The sequence below is a fragment of the Gymnoscopelus microlampas genome (genome assembly GCF_963454915.1).
Source record: "Gymnoscopelus microlampas genome assembly, chromosome: 19".
In the NCBI taxonomy this organism is placed as follows: domain Eukaryota; kingdom Metazoa; phylum Chordata; class Actinopteri; order Myctophiformes; family Myctophidae; genus Gymnoscopelus; species Gymnoscopelus microlampas.
Genome location: NC_139956.1, coordinates 9169709 through 9187525, shown reverse-complemented (window position 1 = coordinate 9187525; position 17817 = coordinate 9169709). Strand labels below are relative to the sequence as shown.

The 17817-nt window shown below is 44.5% G+C and overlaps 1 protein-coding gene across 1 annotated transcript; it reads left to right on the top strand.

Moving 5' to 3' along the window:
- Positions 1-833: 833 nt before the first annotated feature.
- Positions 834-16458, top strand: LOC311034359 (uncharacterized protein). Its single transcript, XM_084042240.1, has 12 exons — positions 834-991; positions 2500-2944; positions 4525-4917; positions 5550-5775; positions 6338-6717; positions 7337-7658; positions 8440-8702; positions 9579-9754; positions 10125-10280; positions 10796-11182; positions 11779-11910; positions 12759-16458. Exons 2-12 carry the CDS (start codon positions 2534-2536, stop codon positions 15724-15726), a joined length of 5814 nt encoding a protein of 1937 aa, XP_083898366.1. The 5' UTR covers positions 834-991; positions 2500-2533; the 3' UTR covers positions 15727-16458.
- The last annotated feature ends 1359 nt before the right edge of the window (positions 16459-17817 follow it).

Below are 17817 nucleotides of genomic sequence, written 5' to 3'. Positions count from 1 at the left end.
AAAGAAAAGAAAAAGGCCATTTATACTGCATAAAAAGCAATCAACAAACTATATAAAACGTTAGCCAATTTGTCAAATAATATATGAAAGAGGCCAAAAAATATATAATATTAACCTTATATCACGTATTAGTTTGTATTGGCCAGCCCAGTGCGCTCAGTGCCCTATTTCCGAACACGCCCATATTCTCAAAGGGAATCTAATCTCACACACACACAAACAAGTACTGTACTACAATTTTGAGGTATTTGTACTTTATTGGAGTATTTCCAATTTCCAATACTTTTACTTCTACTCCACTACATCTCAGAGGCAAATATTGTACTTTTACTCCACTACATACGCTTGAAAACTTGAGTTACTAGTTACTTTTCAGATATAAACTATGATATAATGAAACATACATTAACCACTTTAGCCCTATTTTATAACGATCTACTTGTAGATCTGCTATTTTCAAATATTTAGTACTTTTACTTTTGGTACTTTAAGTACATTTTGATGCCAATACTTTTGTACTTATACTCAAGTCATTTTTTTTATTCCGGACTTTTACTTGTAACAGAGTATTTTTATGTTGCAGTATTGGTACTTTTACTTAAGTAAAGAATTTGAGTTATTTTTCCACCACTGGTAAACGGGCACTACATGCTCCACTCCACTCCAGTACAGTAGGTGGCGGCATACAGCTGCAACCCACCGGTAAAAACTACAAAGAACTACAAGCTGGAGAAGGAAAAAAAAAAGAAACACGTTCTCCCATAATGCACTGCCACATCCGGTGCTTTATTCCGGCTTCTTGTTGCTTCACAACTACTATGGTTGCTTCTCGAGCTCGACATGCAAGATGAGATGTTTTGATTTGTTTTATTTCTTCATTAATAAAAACCTCTTAATTTGTACTCAAACCTCTCCGGACGAAGAGAAAACGCACGTGCTGGATGGAGGAATAGTTTAAAGAAGAAGATAAAAAAGAAGATAAAACTATTAGGTAAACAAACCGCTCAGGCAGCTAACGCTGCTAGCATCATGCTAACCTGCTAACAGATCTCTCACCGTTATGTTTCTGTTTATTTATGCGTTATTATCGGTTATTACTGTATTTTAATGATAATAAACCGTGATGTTTGCTCTATGGTTGTGTGTGTGTGTGATATGTGACTGTGTGAACGTGTGAACGTGTTGAAGAGCAAACCAGCTGTGCTAACGTTAGCAGCATATGCTAAAACATGTCATAATAATAATGATGATGTTCAACTTTATCATTTTAAACTAGTGGTTTTCAAAGTGGGGTCTGACTGGGTGGTCCTTGCTTGAGGGGGTTCCAGGGGGTCCCCAGCAAAGATTAATGTCACTATTATTTCATGGACTAGAAGTGAAACCCAACAATTCATGTAAGAATGACACGATAATGGTTTCACTTTCGCCACCTGGCTGCAGTATCAGATCAGTGGTTCTCAAACTGGAGTCTGGGGATCCCCAGCAAGGGGTCCTTGAGGGGGCTCCAGCCAGGGGTCCTAGCAAAATTATTGATGGTGAGATTAGGAACCATATGGACCCTTATTGGTTTGTAACTCAAATGGAACGAAATGAACCCTTGCAGGTCCATTTCGTTCCGTTTGTACACTGAATTACGGGGGTCTGTGTATTATGTACTAAATCTATGCTCAACATCAGAAATATTCCCTTATATGGGCCCGTGGCTCAAAGCATTTGAAATTGGGGGGTCGGTGTCCCAATATGTACACATGTGGGGATCCTGGGTATGAACATGTTTGAGAACCACTGATTTAAACTTTGTCAAACTTCATAACCATTAATACTGTGGATTTATATGGTGGTCAGCTCTTGTCATCTACTTTCATATTCAATTAACAGTTCTGACAGAAAACATGTATTTTGTACAATATCTCCACTTTTCCACAAGCTTCGCATGAACCACATTCTCTGCACGTGATGGGGTGACATTCACAGCAGCAGTAAAGACAATTAACACATACTGTGTGGCATTATATTTTTGGAACGCATACTGTGTGGCATTATATTTTCTGTTAATTGCCCAGCCCTGTTCATGACATACTGTGCTTGTTAATCTCTCAAGACAGTTTGTAGTTTTTTGCCGATGGGTTCCCAGATTGCATACATGTTGACACATACATGCAGGGGTGTAATGGTGATTCTTTCTTGGCGGAACGCTATTTTAGTGACGTCACTCGTACATCGCACACATTTTATTTTGCCTTAAAGGGGAATACCACTCATTTTCAACATTGAACTATGTCTTTGATACACCTTTGAACTGTTGTGTGGAAATAAGAAAAAAGCCCCCCACCCCCTTCTATGTGGCCTAGAACTGGAGTGGAGAATTGATTGAGGTATGATGTGATCAGTGACATACGCAGGGTGTGCTTTTGGCTGAGGGGGCGGAGTCAAATGCCTATAATGACATGCCCAAAACATTTAAAAAATCTAACTTCAGTTGAAACATGTTTCCATCAGGTTTGGTGTATGAGGCTCATCAGTCCAGCAGTGCATGGACGTGACGCCACAGGCCATGGCACCCACACGGATGAAGCTACGCGTGCGTCGCCGCGACAACGCGGCCGGCGCAACCTCCTCCACGGCGACCACGAGGGCGACGGCACCGCCGTCGTCATCCTCGGCGGGAGGAGCCAGAGGTCCACGGGGTGGACGAGCGGCGGAAGAGGAGGAGGGGGAGGAGACGGGGGGGAGGAGACGGAGGCGGACCACCACCACGTCCCGGAAGAAAAGCGCGGCAGCGGCCGCCCGCCCCTCCAACGCCCCCTCCAACGCCGCTAACCTCCGCTCGATGTCGGGGGAAGACGCGTCGCCGGACTCCAAGTGTCCCATCTGTCTGGATCGCTTCAACAACCTGTCCTACCTGGACTGCTGCCTGCATCGCTTCTGTTTCAACTGCATTCAGGTAGGCCTGTCACAATCATTACATCACAACTACTACCTACTTTTGCGTAAATCGTCTCCAATCCATGTTGAAAAATGTTGATTTATTTTCAAACATGTGAAATAAATAGTACAAATAGTAGATCTACGAAAAAGCTCACAATGCGTCGCATCGCGCTGCGTTGTGAGCTATCTCCACTATTAATGTTCTTTTAACCCATTTTGGGTGGGAACCCCTATTTGTAACTATAGCTTTCAGGACGGAAACCCCTTTTGGGGTTCTTGTTGCTATGTACAGTACATAGCAACATACATTTGTTGTAATTTTTGAATAAATATTTGAAGTTTTTCAGAAAACTTAGGTCAGGATTTAGAAGGCGTTTTTAGAATCGGCCTCAGGTCTAAATGGATTTAAGTATAAAGTTATTAAATATGTCAGTCATTTCTTTGAATATTTAGGTTATTTGTCATATCTGCCCTGTGCAACTTCAAAGCCTCAAAGCCAAACAGAAATGTAATTTGTATTTGTATTGTCCAGTATTCCATTGTATTTTTCCAGACAAAAACACAATTATTTGTGTGACAATTCATCAGCATGTAAAAGGTCATGGTCGTGGCAGCCCTACATTCAAGTACAAAAAACAAATAAATATTAACCTAAGTAAATAGCCTTGGGAAGCAAAGGTTCCGATGTGGCCCATAGGGCAGGAGTTCTCTCCTGTTTCTGTAGTATATCCCCTGGACATAATGCTAGTATGTCACAGGGTCTTACCCCCCAATCCAACCCTTGATGCTGAGTGCCAAGCAGGGCTGGGAAGCATTTTTATAGTCTTTGGTATGACCCGGCCGGGGGAATCAAACCTCGGCCTCCCAACCTCAGGGCGGACACTCTTAACCACAAGGCCACTGAGCTTGGTCATTAAGACATTTAATAAGTTACCTTATTAACTTTAATTAAACCTTATTAAATAAACCTTTGACCGTTGTGGATAGGAGTGGAGTCTGTCTGTCAGTCATTGAATAACAACTTAAGCATTGTTTAATTCTTTTTTGAAAATAGCAGATCTACAAGCTCACAATTATGAGCTTGTAAATCGTCTATTTATTTTTTTCAATTGATTATTGCAGTGGTTCTCAACCTTTTTCAGGCTGCGACCCCCAAAAAGAACCCCCACCAACATAATCATATTTGAACTTGGGACCCCCTAACATAATCATATTTGAACTTGCGAGCCCCTAACATAATCATATTTGAACTGGGGACCCCCCACCCAGATAAGCACTTGTAATTGTAGGAGTTGAGGCATTACATTTAGTTTGACTCTGTTCCACGGACAAATATTGTGAAAATAGCTGATCTACAAGCTCACAACGAGGCGTTGTAAGCTTGTAGATCTGCTATTTTCCTAATGTTTGCCTCTGTCTGGTCTTTTTTCAGTTTTTTAGGGACACATTTTATTTTTTAAACATTATCCACTGTCATCTGGGGACCCCCCCCCAAATCATGTGGCGAACCCCCTGGGGGTCCCGACCCACAGGTTGAGAGCCACTGGATTATTGTACAAAATGATTGATTATGGATTTCCTTCTTGCATATAATAGGAGTGGAGTCTGAACAAGGCAGAGTGCCCGCTATGCAAGCAGCCCTTCACCTCCATCCTGCACTCCGTGCGCGCCGAGGACGACTTCAAGGAGTACACGCTCCGCCCGCCTCCGCCGCCGCCGCCACCGCCCGGCAACCTGACCGCCGCCGCCGCCGAGCGGGGGGGCAGGGGGGGAGGCCGGGGGCGGAGACTGACGCTCCGGAGGCGTAGGAGAGGAGCCGGAGGAAGGGGAGGAGCCGGAGGGGAGGACGAAGACGAGGGGCCAGGGAGAGCAACGACGACGCGGAGGAGGAGGAGGGGGGAGAGGGGAGGGGAGGAGTGGTACCTCGCTCCCCCCGTCCCCGCCCTTCCTGCTTCGCCTCCCACTCCGCCCATACCCCCTCCCTTGGAGGTAAGGTCCTGATGCAATTTATGTAATGCATGTTTTGCCATAGTACATTATTTATTTAGATTATTGGTACTGGTCATGGGCCAGGGAAAACTGTTGTCTCTGTCTAAGGAGTCATCCTTAAAGGAGAATTTCGCCCTAGGCATTTTCTTACCTTTATTTGAGGTTGTTAACTCATCATAAGAGTGGTCCAGGACCCCTAGTTCATAACGAGCAATGTTCTTCAGTTCTCCCCCCCACTGCAGCTCTAAACGGGAGTCTTTTGTCTTTGGCGCTTGGCTAGATCCGCTTATTTCTGTCGCTCGTAAATATTTTTTTCTTGTATATATCTGTCGTGTGTGGACCGTCTGATGTCGGTGCAGTGTTATTGCTACATGGGCGCCGCCATTACTGTTTAGTGTTTACAAATCTGTTTGACTGAAATCACGTTTGAAATCTCGTCTCGCGATACTTCCGCCCGCGCGTCTGGATTTCAAATGTGACCACTCTAATGATTAGTTGACAACCTCAAATAAAGGTAGGGAAACGCCTAGGGTAAAATTCTCCTTTAATTATTTTTGTCTTGGAGTCTTTCACCACTCCAGTGCAAAAGACAATTAAACTGTTACTCACCATTATTTGTATCACAATTAAAGGAGTTCTTCATGGACGAGCAGCGAAGGATGATATTGGGAGAAGGTGGCAGAGGCGGGTCTTTCCTGGAGGAAGGGGGCTTGATCTTTGGAGGGCTGCCGGCGCTCGACGGGGCGACGGCCGCCGCGGTCATGGGCGACGCCCGGACGTGGCGACGGCTCGTGCGGCGCGTGGCGACGCGCCGACGCCTCCAGAGGGAGGCCTGGGAGGGAGGAGGAAGAGGAAGAGGTAGGCCGTGTCTCAATTGTTACACAATCGCCTGGTCGCTAATTATTTGAGATAATCACAATGCATTTGCAAACATTTTCGAAACATTGGGAAATACACGATGAACAACTCCCTCACGTGTCAAGATGCGACGCGTGTGAGAGCTTATAGATCGTCTATTTTCACTACTTTTAAACATTTTTAAGTGATAGGGATAGTTCACCCAAAACATAACTTTTTTATATGGATTAGTCACCCCATGGAGACTTGAATTCATGGATATTGTTTTGTTTTTGTTGCATTCCTAAGCCAATAATTCGATGACCAGCGGGACCGGTAGGCAGCGGTTCCGGTAGGAGACACAAAGGAGACTCTTTGTGTCTCCTGCCGGAACCGCTGCCGGTCACCAAATTGTTGGCTTAGGAATGCGACAAAAAAAAAAACAAATATCCATGAATTCAAGTCTCCATGGGGTGACTAATCAATAGAAAAAAAGTCATGTTGGGGGTGAACTATCCCTTTTAATCGCAAATATTTGTGTGACAATTAAAGGCCAAGTAAAAAATGTCATGATCTTTGACAGGAGGCGCGGAGGCAGAGACGGTGGCGTTCCGCCGCGCGCTCTACACCACGGGGTTCCGGGTCCGCGGCGTGGCGGGGGCCGACTCGGACCGCCAGCACCGGCCCGTCACGGCCGACAGCTTCCGCCGCAACTCCGCCCACCTGGAAAGGCTCCGCCCCTGGCTGCGGCGGGAGCTGACGGCGCTGTACGGCGCTCACGCCTCGCTGGTGGACGTGGTGCAGCGCATCATCTGCGCGCGGCTGGGCCGCCACGGCCTGGAGGACACGCCCGCCGTGGAGGACGAGCTCCGCCCCTTCCTGCTGGCCAGGACCGCCCACTTCCTGCACGAGCTGCTGAGCTTCGCGCGCTCGCCCCTCGACCTGGAGAGATACGACATGCAGGTCTGGATAAAGACACCTTTATAACCCACTAAGGCCAGGGAGCGCGTCTGTGTCACTTTAGATTTCTTTGGCTATTCAAAAAATAGCAGATCTACAAGCTATTCCAAAAATAGCAGATCTACAAGCTCATAGCACTTGGTGCCGCGCTATGAGCTTGTATATCTGCTATTTGTGGAAAATCGTGTTTTTTTTGCTAATCTTTGAATATATATATATATATTTTTTTTAAAGCGAACATTTGTAACTCAAATATTTGCGTCTGGGGGTCCCTGACCCTGTCCCCTATTTTGAGATGGGGGTCCGCGGCCAAATACATATAATTTTTTCCCATTTGAGACACATTTTTCTTTTGCTCCGAACAACTTTTCAAGATGTTTTTGAAAATAAAAGATCTACAAGCTCACAAATATGTGGCATCACGACACGTTGTGAGTTTGTAGATCTGCTATTTTCAAATAGCCGACGTATATAAGGTTAAACAGTGCTTAAACAGATTTTGATGCTTTATTAGCTCATTTTGCTGGGGACCACCTGGAACCCCCTCGAGGATCCCTGAGGGTCACGGGACCCCACTTTGAGAACCACTGACTTAACACCCCCTTTAATGTCTATGACCCAGGCTGTCTACGACACGCCCGAAACAGAGGGCGATACCGACTCCTCCAACAACGGCTCGGTGATCTCCATATCGGAGGGAGAAGAAGAGGAGGCGGGCGGGAGAGGAGGAAGTAGCAGTCACCACGACGACGACATAATCCAGACAGGAAGTTCCTCATTCCTCAGCCAATCGGCGTGGGATGATGACGAGACGCCCGGCCCCTCCTTCACCTCCTCCTCCGTGGCCGAGCTCTGCTCCCATTCGCCGGGGCTGCTGTCTGTCAGCCCCCCCGCCCCGCCCCCCAGGAAGGAGGGAGGAGCCAATGAGGAGGCGGAAGAAGCGGGTAGGCCTGTTGTAATTATTACATAATCGCTTGATTGCAGTTTTGTTTTCTTCGTCAGAATAGTTTTCATTAATCTGTATGAATTGATCTGATGAATAATGTTCATACATTTTTCAGAAATGTTCAAAAATACTGGATATTGGCTATTTCTGCTATTCTTTTTTTATTTCCTTTTTATTATATTTAAAATATAATAAAAATACCTTTACCTAAGATGGCCTCTTAAGTCTTTGACTGCCAGATCAATAGTGTAATAGTGTGCCACTGCTGCCAGCAAAAACAGCGATTTTGCTGTACCTTTGAAAAATCATGGAATATTCTCTGTGACCACCGTCCTCACGGAGATGGGCTCGTTACACACACAGGGTTGTTGTAGTAGAGGGGGGAAAAATAGTCCTGTCGCGATCCTCCATTCAAGAGCTATGGCCGTTTCAATGAGGCTTGTTTTGCCGTCTTCTTCTTCTTTTCGTGTCTTTGAAGCATGTGGTTATATGACAGTTTCCCATTTCTTTACACAGTCCTTTGCATTATTATTGAACTCTGCGAGATCTTTTAAGCTGCACTGGTTGGGTAGTAGAGGGCAGACAAGGCAGTGCTGCATCGTATGGTCCTCTTCTCCACATTCACAGATGGTTGGGCCGGTTTTGTAACCGGCCCAACCAAAACACTGGACTATAGCCCAAGAGCTAAACAGGAAAGTCATTTTCATTGACATGTTCAATGCCAAAAACACTTACTCGTAATGTGATGTGACAATGAAGATTGATTCTTGTGATTCTAGAAGCAGGACGAGGACGAGGAGATGATGACGAGGAGGAAGAGGCGTGTGAGATCGTGGGTTATGTCAAACCCATGGCAGAGAGGACACCCGAGCTGGTCCAACTGTCATCTGACACTGAGGAAGAGGAGCAGAAGACGCTCCCTCCTCCTTCTCCTCTCCCTGAGCTCCGTCTCTCCCCCAGCCCTCCCTCTCTCCCTCCGCCAGCCACGTCCAACGCAGACCGAGAGAGAGACAGACAGACGGATGGAGAGAAAGACAGACAGGTAAGGCCTCTTCACAATTATTCCATAATCGCTCCCATCACAATTATCTTTGCATAATCATTAGAATCGTTTAGTTTAATTTCATCTTATACAAGTGAAATGTTTTGTTAAAACAAGTGTTAAATAGCTCTATATTGTGATAGTAATCATTGCTATAGAGTTCAGTAATAGGAGTCTCCCTGTCTCTCCAGTTCTTTAGTAAACAGAAAATAAATTTCTAGGTCAGGATACCAATTTCATCCAATTAGGAGAGAGAACTCCTACAGGATACAGGATAAACAAGTGAAATGAGCAGACAAAATTGGAACTAGAGAAATCATCTTTGTGGATGGGGCACTCTCTCCCCGTTTCCTGATTGGATGAAATTTGAAACACATGAATATATTTGTATTATCTAAGAGCCTCTGTTACGGAACAAACTACAGCAATGAGTATGATCAGAATATAGAGCTTTAACATGTTAATTAAACATATCACTTAAAGAAATACAGAAACTCAAAGAAACGTCATATTTCCTGTCGTTGTATACACTCTTGTTGTAACCACTTTCAACTTGGCGTCCCGGTAGTTTTTAATCAAATTTAGAACGTTTTGAAAGTATAAAATTAATAAACAAATTATATATATATGGCCTGTTTTGGCCATAGTACATTATTAATATTAATTAGGGTCATTGTCAGTCATTTCTTTGTGTATTTAAGTTATTTGTTATATATGCCCTGTGCAGCTTTAGTTTACAAAGCCTAAAAGGCAAACAGACGTGTAATCTTTTAATCTTATGTTCCAATGTTCAATGTCAAAAAACACAATTAATTCATCAATCGCAATTATTTGTGTGACAATTAATCGTCAACTAAAATCTCATGATGGTGACAGTCCTGCAGACATGCAGACGGAAAGGGAGACGGAGAAAGAGAGGGAGGCAGCCATCGGGACTCGGAGCGTGCACTAGACGCCTCTTTGGGGTCACGTGCACGCTCACACTCATCGGGCGTTCGAGACGACTCGTCCTCCCAGAGAGAGAGGAACGAACAGAGGGAGAAAGAGACGAGGTATTCCAGTAGGGCTGTGACCAACCATTATTTTCCTAGCCATTGTGCTATTGATTACTTTTTTGATTAATCAAATGATCGAGAAGCACTTTTTGGGGGATATTCTTTTTTTATATATCAACAAATCGACGTGAACAAATTTGAATAGATTTATTTAAAATCGACTTAACTGATTAGTCTGATTAACCACGTAAGCCCTATTTAATAAAACAATATGAAAATAGACTAGTATTGTGATCAGCTTGTAGATCGGCCATTTTCTCTATTTTTTAAACAAATTGAAAAATGAATTTTACATGTTTCCTCCAAAGAGCGATTATTTTAATTATGGATAAATAGTTTGATTGAGTATTGCATCCCTATATTCCAGCCTCTCAGAATTGCTTTCTGCTGCCGCCCACGAGAGAGAGAAGCGGAAGAAGAGGAAGAGACAGGACATCTGTGACAAGGAAGAAGAGGGGGAAGATGAAGAGCGGAGAGGGAGAGAGAGAGCGTTCCTCCCTCTCTCTCTCCCCGGAGTGTTCAGGTTATTATAGTTTTGACTTCATGTTTTCAGTTTCAGTTTGGTTTTAATTAGATTTTAAAGGTCACCTTGTGAGTAAATATCGCCTTTTTACGTTGCCTATATATATTTGTTATTATTTCAAAAATATTTTTAAAATCTTTTAATGAACTAACAAAATACATATTTTCGTTCAGAAAAAAAAAATGTCAAAAGAATTTCAGACATTGAAAAAAAAGAAAGCTCCATAAATGTTAAACAAAAATTTAAAGTATAATTTAGTAGTATAAATAGCCTATCTACAAGCCCACAATGCGTTCGGAGCAGCGTGTTGTGAGCTTGTAGATAAAAAAAAAAAAGGTTTAGCTTTAGTTTAGTTTCTATTAGTTTTAGTTTTTTATTGTAATATGTGGTATTTGTCGGTTGAGATTTTAAACAATGTAAAAAATGGCAGAGCTATTCAGTTAGTAACTAAGTTATTTGTGTGTGTCTGTTCTTCCACCACTGACCATAATAACCTTGTTTTCTGTCTCTTCCAGTGCGACATCCACTCCCTCGCCGCCCCGCCCCGCTAGGCTCTGCCCGGCATCCCCCTGGGCTCCTCCCCTTTCCCCGGAAAACCTCTCCCACCGCCGCTCCTCCTCCTGCTGCTCCTCCTCTTCTTCCTCCTCCCCTCTCTCCTCCCCCCTACCCTACCATCCGCTTTCCCCCGGGTGTGGTCACCGCGGCGACGACAACAACAAGCCCAGCGGGAAGAGGAAGTACAAGAGCCGCCACCTGGACGACAGCGTAAAAGACCCCACCTGGAGACCGGCCGGGGCCTCCTCCGGTTGCCGTGGAGACAAGAGGAAGGAGAGAGGGTTGGAGGAGAGGAGGAGAGATAGAAGGAAGCGTAGAGAGAGAGGGAGGACAGACAGAGGAGAGAGGTGAGATAAATGGATTTTTAACATTGATTATGCGACTACATTAATGGATCGATCTAAATGTGCCATGAATCATATGATGGATCGGTCCTACAATTATTTATCAATTGGTTCACTGAAGCTTTGCAGTTAATGCTACGCTAGGGATAAGGAAAGGTGAGCCGGTCATTGTTGAGAAATAAACCTGAGCGATTAGACCCGATGCGAAGCAGAGGGCTCTTTATCACCCTGAAGTGGTTTGTTTCTCTCAACCTGCTCACCTTTCGTTATGCCACTGATTATATGTGTACTTAATAAAGCCATTTAATAAATTGACACAAAACGTAACAACAAAACCATTTCAATTATTGTAAAAGGATTTAATTGCCTCTATGGTAATGAAATTAGGCCATTACATTATGCCATACTAATTTAAGAGAGATGCACACCCAAAATAATTAACTGTCTCTAGATGCATCATTACATCCCTTTTAATTCCACCTTTTGTTATTTGAGTTTCATATGTTTGTCTTTTAGCTTTACCTCCATTGACTCTATCTCTGTCGTCTCTTCTCACGAAAACAATAACTCCTCTGTCTGTCTGTCTGTCTGTCTCTCAGCAGTAGGAGGAGTAGAGAGGAGAGGAGTCCCAGTGTTGAGATCATCTATGAGGGAACCTTAGCCTCCAGCACACCCCGCTCTCCTAGCAACAAACGGCGCAGGAAACGGAGCAGAAAGCCAAAGCATAACAGGTAAACCTCATTTAGAAACACAGTATACCAGTGATTCTTTTTTTTTTAATGTTTTTCATTTCAAGGACCCCCAGTTTGATTTGCATTAGGCCAGCATGCCCCTATTTGATACCATTTGTTTTATCTCTGGGAGCCCAATCTAGAATGTAATCCTCAGTGACCTCCTAAGGGTCCATTTGGAGCCACTGGTGGTCCCCGGACCTGACGTTGAGCTTAAAGGAGCACGTCACCCATTTTCAACCATGTCTTCATATATTTGGTCCTCACTAATGCTCATTTTAAGATGGCACCATTTCTGTCTACTCACTGTGTCTCAGAGGAGGGTTGTGGACAGTTCAGAAACCTGCCTACCAGTGACATCATCGGTAGGCAGGTTTGGTAATTTAGTAACAAGATAATTAATGCAAAACAATGTCTTCTATTTCAGCATGCTAGGCTGTAGTTTCCATTATCTTGGAACCCCCATCGATGAAATTACACATTATTGTTGTTGTTATTATTATTATTATGAAACATGCCCATAACCACTTAAACCCTATGTGTATATACTATCTATTCAATCTATAATTGGTCTCCTCCTTTTTTCCCTCTACACTCTTTGCCAAAAATAGCCGATCTACATGCTCACAACGTGTCGCATTTTGCAACGCGTTGAACGTATTGAAGCTATTTTTGGTGAAGATATTGGGTGGGTGTAGAGGGAAAAAAGGAGGGGGCCGAGGATAGACCCCTGGGGGACCCTGTTCAACTGATGTATAGGGTTTAAGTGGTTAAGGAGCTCTAAGAGACAGGGAAACTTCATTAAGGTGAATATTAACGTTATTAATACAATATTGCCCCTCCACCAGTGCACCTGTCATCATCACCATCAACAGCGACAGTAGCCATGACGACGACGAGGACCGCTACAACAACAGCAGCCCCCTCAGTGGCCTTAGCAACCATCAGCCCATCGACTTCACCTCTAAGCTCCCCGCTCTCCCATTGGCCGGTCCGGGTTCGGGGGGAACGGCCGCCGACGACCTCGGCATCAACATCAGTGAGCTTCCCGTCGACATCATGGACCGGGCGTCCAATAAATCGGACGGCGAGCCCGGCGGCCAATCAAAAGCTGTCGTCGACCCCGTCACGTTCCTTGGTAGCGAGGAGGATGACGATACAGATATAGAAGTAGATGATGAGCCCGCCCCTCCCCCCAACAACGAAAGCCGCGAAGATGATGTCAACACTTCCGTCAGTCAAGCGGCGTCCGCTAGGCCACAGGAAAAAGAGAAAGCACGAGACAATAGAAAGAAAGAATTGAACACACGGCCAAAGAAGAGAGGAGGAGGAGGAGAGGGGCGGAGTAGAGAGAGAGATGGAGGGATGAGGCGTGGAGAGAGAGAAACCGAGGACGGAAAGAAGAAGGACAAAACCACCGCCTCTGCCGACACCCATCTCCTAGCAACCATTCTCAGTGACCTGGAGGGCCTGGCCAACCCTAAACTAAACCTCTCCCCGACCTTTAGCCCCACAAACATCCCTCCTCACCGCAACCACACCCACCAGAGCTGCCAGGGGGTGAACACGGACATACCATCCAGCATGGAGCCCAGAGGGAGAATATCGCCCGTCGACTCGCATCCCAGGAGTCACAGTTCACCCCTTGACTTTCGTTCCAATAGTCACAGTTCACCCGTCGACTCAGATCTCAGGAGTCACAGATCACGTGCGGAGTCACGTCAGAGGAGTCACAGTTCACCCCTTGACTCGCAACCCGGGAGTCACAGTTCGGCCATTGACTCGCATCACATGAGTCACAAATCACGTGGTGAATCAGATCCCGGGAGTTACAGTTCAGCCGTTGACCTGCAACGGGCAAGTCACAGTTCAGCCATTGACTCTGATCCCAGGAGTCACAAATCACATGTTGACTCGGACCCCAAAAGTCACAGTCCATCCATTGACGTGCATCCCAGGAGACACAGTTCACGCGTTGACTCAGATCCCAGGAGTCACAAATCACGCGTTGGCTCAGATGCCAGGAGTCACAAATCACGCGTTGACTCTGATCCCAGGAGTCACATTTCATCCGTTGACTTGCATCAAAGGAGTCGCAGTTCACGCGTTGACTCAGATCCCAGCAGTGACAGATCACCTGTTGTCTCCCAGAGTCCTAACTCTGTCCTACAGCTTACTTCCCCATCCTCAGCGCCACCCAAACACCAGCCGCCTGCCACCGCGTCCTCAGGCGACGACACAGACTTCTGTCAGCTTCTAGAACCACTTCCAGCCAATCAGAAGAAGGCAGACAGGAAGAGAAAAGCAGTCTCCTCTCCGCCTCCGCTCCACAGGTTTAGCAAGAACAGTCCGGGAGAAGCCAAGGAAAACGGCATTGATGATGTGGCGTTGACACTGACCAATAGAAACACCCCACCGCCCCTCAAGCACAAGGACACTAAAACCCAGGCCTTCTCTCCCATCCCGCCCCTCAACGTGTACTCTCCTCTCAGTGAGTCACAGTCCACCAGCACTGACTCAGTCAGTGTCATTTCTCCTGTAGATTTTCCCTCAAACGCTGCAATTTTCCCCAATGACTCCCCATTCCCCAGCTCCTTTCTACCAAAGGACAGCCAGCCCATACCTCCTATTTCTACTCTGAAGAAACATTTCACCTACTCTTTAACTTCTGGTCACAGATCAGCAGTCGACTTTCAGCCGTTCTCGTTAGAGCGTCATTCCAACAGTAACACGTCCACTATGGGTTCTGCTCATACCCATTCACGTCGGACTCATTCTGACTCTTCCATTGACCTCCATTCATCCAGGGAAGAGAGTTTAACTTCCAGTGGTTCCTCCTCTAGAGAGAAGACAGCGTCTAGTTGGATGTCACCCTTTCACTCACCTCAGTTGGGCACAAAATCCCCCATTGACTTAACCCGGTTAGCAAAAACATCACCTGTCGACGTACCTCAGTTGGGTAAACATTCCTCCCATGCTCCTCCCCGCCCCTATGCCCGTTCCTCTCATCCTCCCACCAGGGAAGGCCATCCCTCCCTCCTTCACAAATCACCCATTGAACGGAGAGATCACAAACACAGTCACCCAGGCCACCCATCCTCCTCTCCCATAGAACACAAGGCTAGCAGAGACTCCAAGCTTCGCTTTGACTCACACTGGGAGCCTCAGCTCTCCGTTGACTCTCACTGCCATTCTTGGACCCCTATTGACTCCCGTTCAAAGTCCTCTCCAAACACCACAGTTCATATTTGGCCCCCTATTGAGTCCTGTTCAAAGTCCGAGCCGAACAACCGAGTTTGTATTGACTCCCGTTCAAAGTCAGAGCCAAACAACCGAGTTTGTATTGACTCCCGTTCAAAGTCCCCTCTGAACGACTCAGTTCATATTGAGTCCAGTTCTTGGCCCCGTGTTGACTCCTGCTCCAAGTCTTCTCCAATCAAGCCTGATCGTAATGACTCCCGTTCCGAGTCCCCTACAAACAAGCCAGTTCCTATAGACTCCATTTCAAAGTCCTCTCCACACGAGCCAGTTCGCATTGACACCCGTTCAAAATCCTCTCCAAACGTTCCAGAGCGTAGCGCCAAACCGCCCATTGAGTCCCATTCTAAACCTCTCTTCCCCACTGACTGCCAATGGGAATCTGGGCCCAGCATTGACTCCGTGACAGAGTGTCCCGACAAAGACAATGAGTCAAAGTCTTCCCACTGCCCCCCTCACTCAGAGACTCTGTGTGACATTGAAGGACGCCTGGTTGACAGGACTGTGTCTCCTACTGAAGACAAAGTGTGTATAGAAGACACACATACTGCAATGTAATGAAGAGATGGACATTCACACACACATGCCCTCTATAGCAGCGATTCCCAACCTTTGGGCTGGGGCCCACTGTTGGGCCATGAGGATATTGTAAGTGGGCCAAAATGGCAAAACACTAAGATTATAAGGATATAACAATGTTATATAAAAAAAGAAAGTCTTATGTATCTTTTTCTTTAAAACCTTGAAAAATGAGTTTTCATTGTAATATTGATAAATAGGAACTTCACATAATACTACGTTAGTTCCACTGATCCAAGCCGGAACACAATCGATTGATTCATCATTAAAATAAACATGCTTTGGCTGCTATAAGTGGTCAGATGGGTGGGCCGCGAACACTTTGGAGATTTTCTAGTGGGCCCTCAACCCTCATCCACAAAAGGTTGGGAAGCACTGCGGTATAACACGGACTAACCACACACACACACACACACACACACACACACACACACACAGACACACACACGGTGCCACTAGCTGATTAACTTGAAAGGAAGACTGTCACCCACTCTGTTGAAATGAGATATTATGTGACTTGACGTATGATTTGAATATAATTACTTCTTTTTTTATGACTTAAAAATGTTGAATGTTAAAATGTGTGTTTAATTGTTTATAGTTTTACCTTTTGTTACATTTCACTGCTGTGGACACTGGCAGTTTCATAGATGTGTATGTATGAGTGTGTGTGCGTGTGAGCGCGTCTGCTGTGTGTGTGTAATACCAGTGTCTACAGACTTGTGAATAAATGTTTCCATATGAATTGTTGTATGTTTGTTTTCTTGCACACCACAGAAAACACGACAATATTCACTAGGGCTTGGCAGTTAACCAAAAATATATAACCCACTTAATCTTGCTCGTGTAGGTTAATCGAATAATCGAGAATTAGGTGTTTGAATTTCTTATATATCAATGGGGGGGGGGTAAGATTTTAATAGATTTTTATTTATTTATATTTATTTACTAAATTGATTCATCTGATTAACCACTTAACCCTGTATTATATTTTGTTGTATAATGTTGGCGTTCAAAAATAGCCAATCTACAAGCTCATGTGTCACGAATCTCACAATGCTATGATTGTGAGCTTGTTTACTATTTTCACTTTTCTTTTATCATTTATCGTAATAGAGGCAAGGACAGTTTGACTTTATCATGATTTTGCTGTGGGGTTTAAACATTAACTGTATGTCCAAAAGTGGTGACAACTCCGTTCAACTCCAATGCACCAATCTTTTCACAGCAATTTCCAGATTATGGGGCTTCTGTTCAGTTCCAGCATGGCTTTGTTTTAGATCGGACAATTATTTTTAACCTTTTTTCCTCCCAATTTAGTCATTAGGCCAAATAATTCCTACCACTGCTTGCCACTGCTGTTGTGCCCTACTGGCTCACCTTCCAGTTAGTTAGTGACAAGCTCTTCTAAATATTCATAAAACCCACACACACATAACCACCTTAAACCTGCCGGCCCTAGTTTTGAGAAGTGTTTACTCATTACTCAAAATCGTGCAAATAGCTCAACAGAGCTTGTAGATCAGCTATTTTTTTTCTTTCTTTTGAGCGACACTATCATATGACGATGTACAGTATAACACTGGTCATTATGAGATTTTTTTTTTTAAATAAAAAGATGAAATCTAGAGATTCAAGGTTTCTGTCCGACAGTGACGAGATCTCAGATCTGTTTACTGTACCGTTGTCTAATGTCAAACAGCTGGAGAAATATATTCACAAACCACAGGTCCCTCTCAGTAAGTATAATGGTGACCTCTGATTTCTTTTTTGTTTTTTAATGAGTAAAATTAGCAGTACCAAAATGCAGAATTACTCTGATACAAAAGTGCTGGTATTAGAATATACTTATGGTACCAAATGTAAAACTAGGCAGTATGGTCCATTTTATGATCATTGAATTGAAATGTGTAATTATTATTATTATTATTATTATTATTATTATTATTAATTGCATTAATGTGTTCTGCTGGTTAAGGTGGGCGGGGCTGATTTGAATTACTTTATGTTTAAACTATAATAATGCATAATTTATCACTTAATTTAGGTTTTGTATTAATGATTAAATCT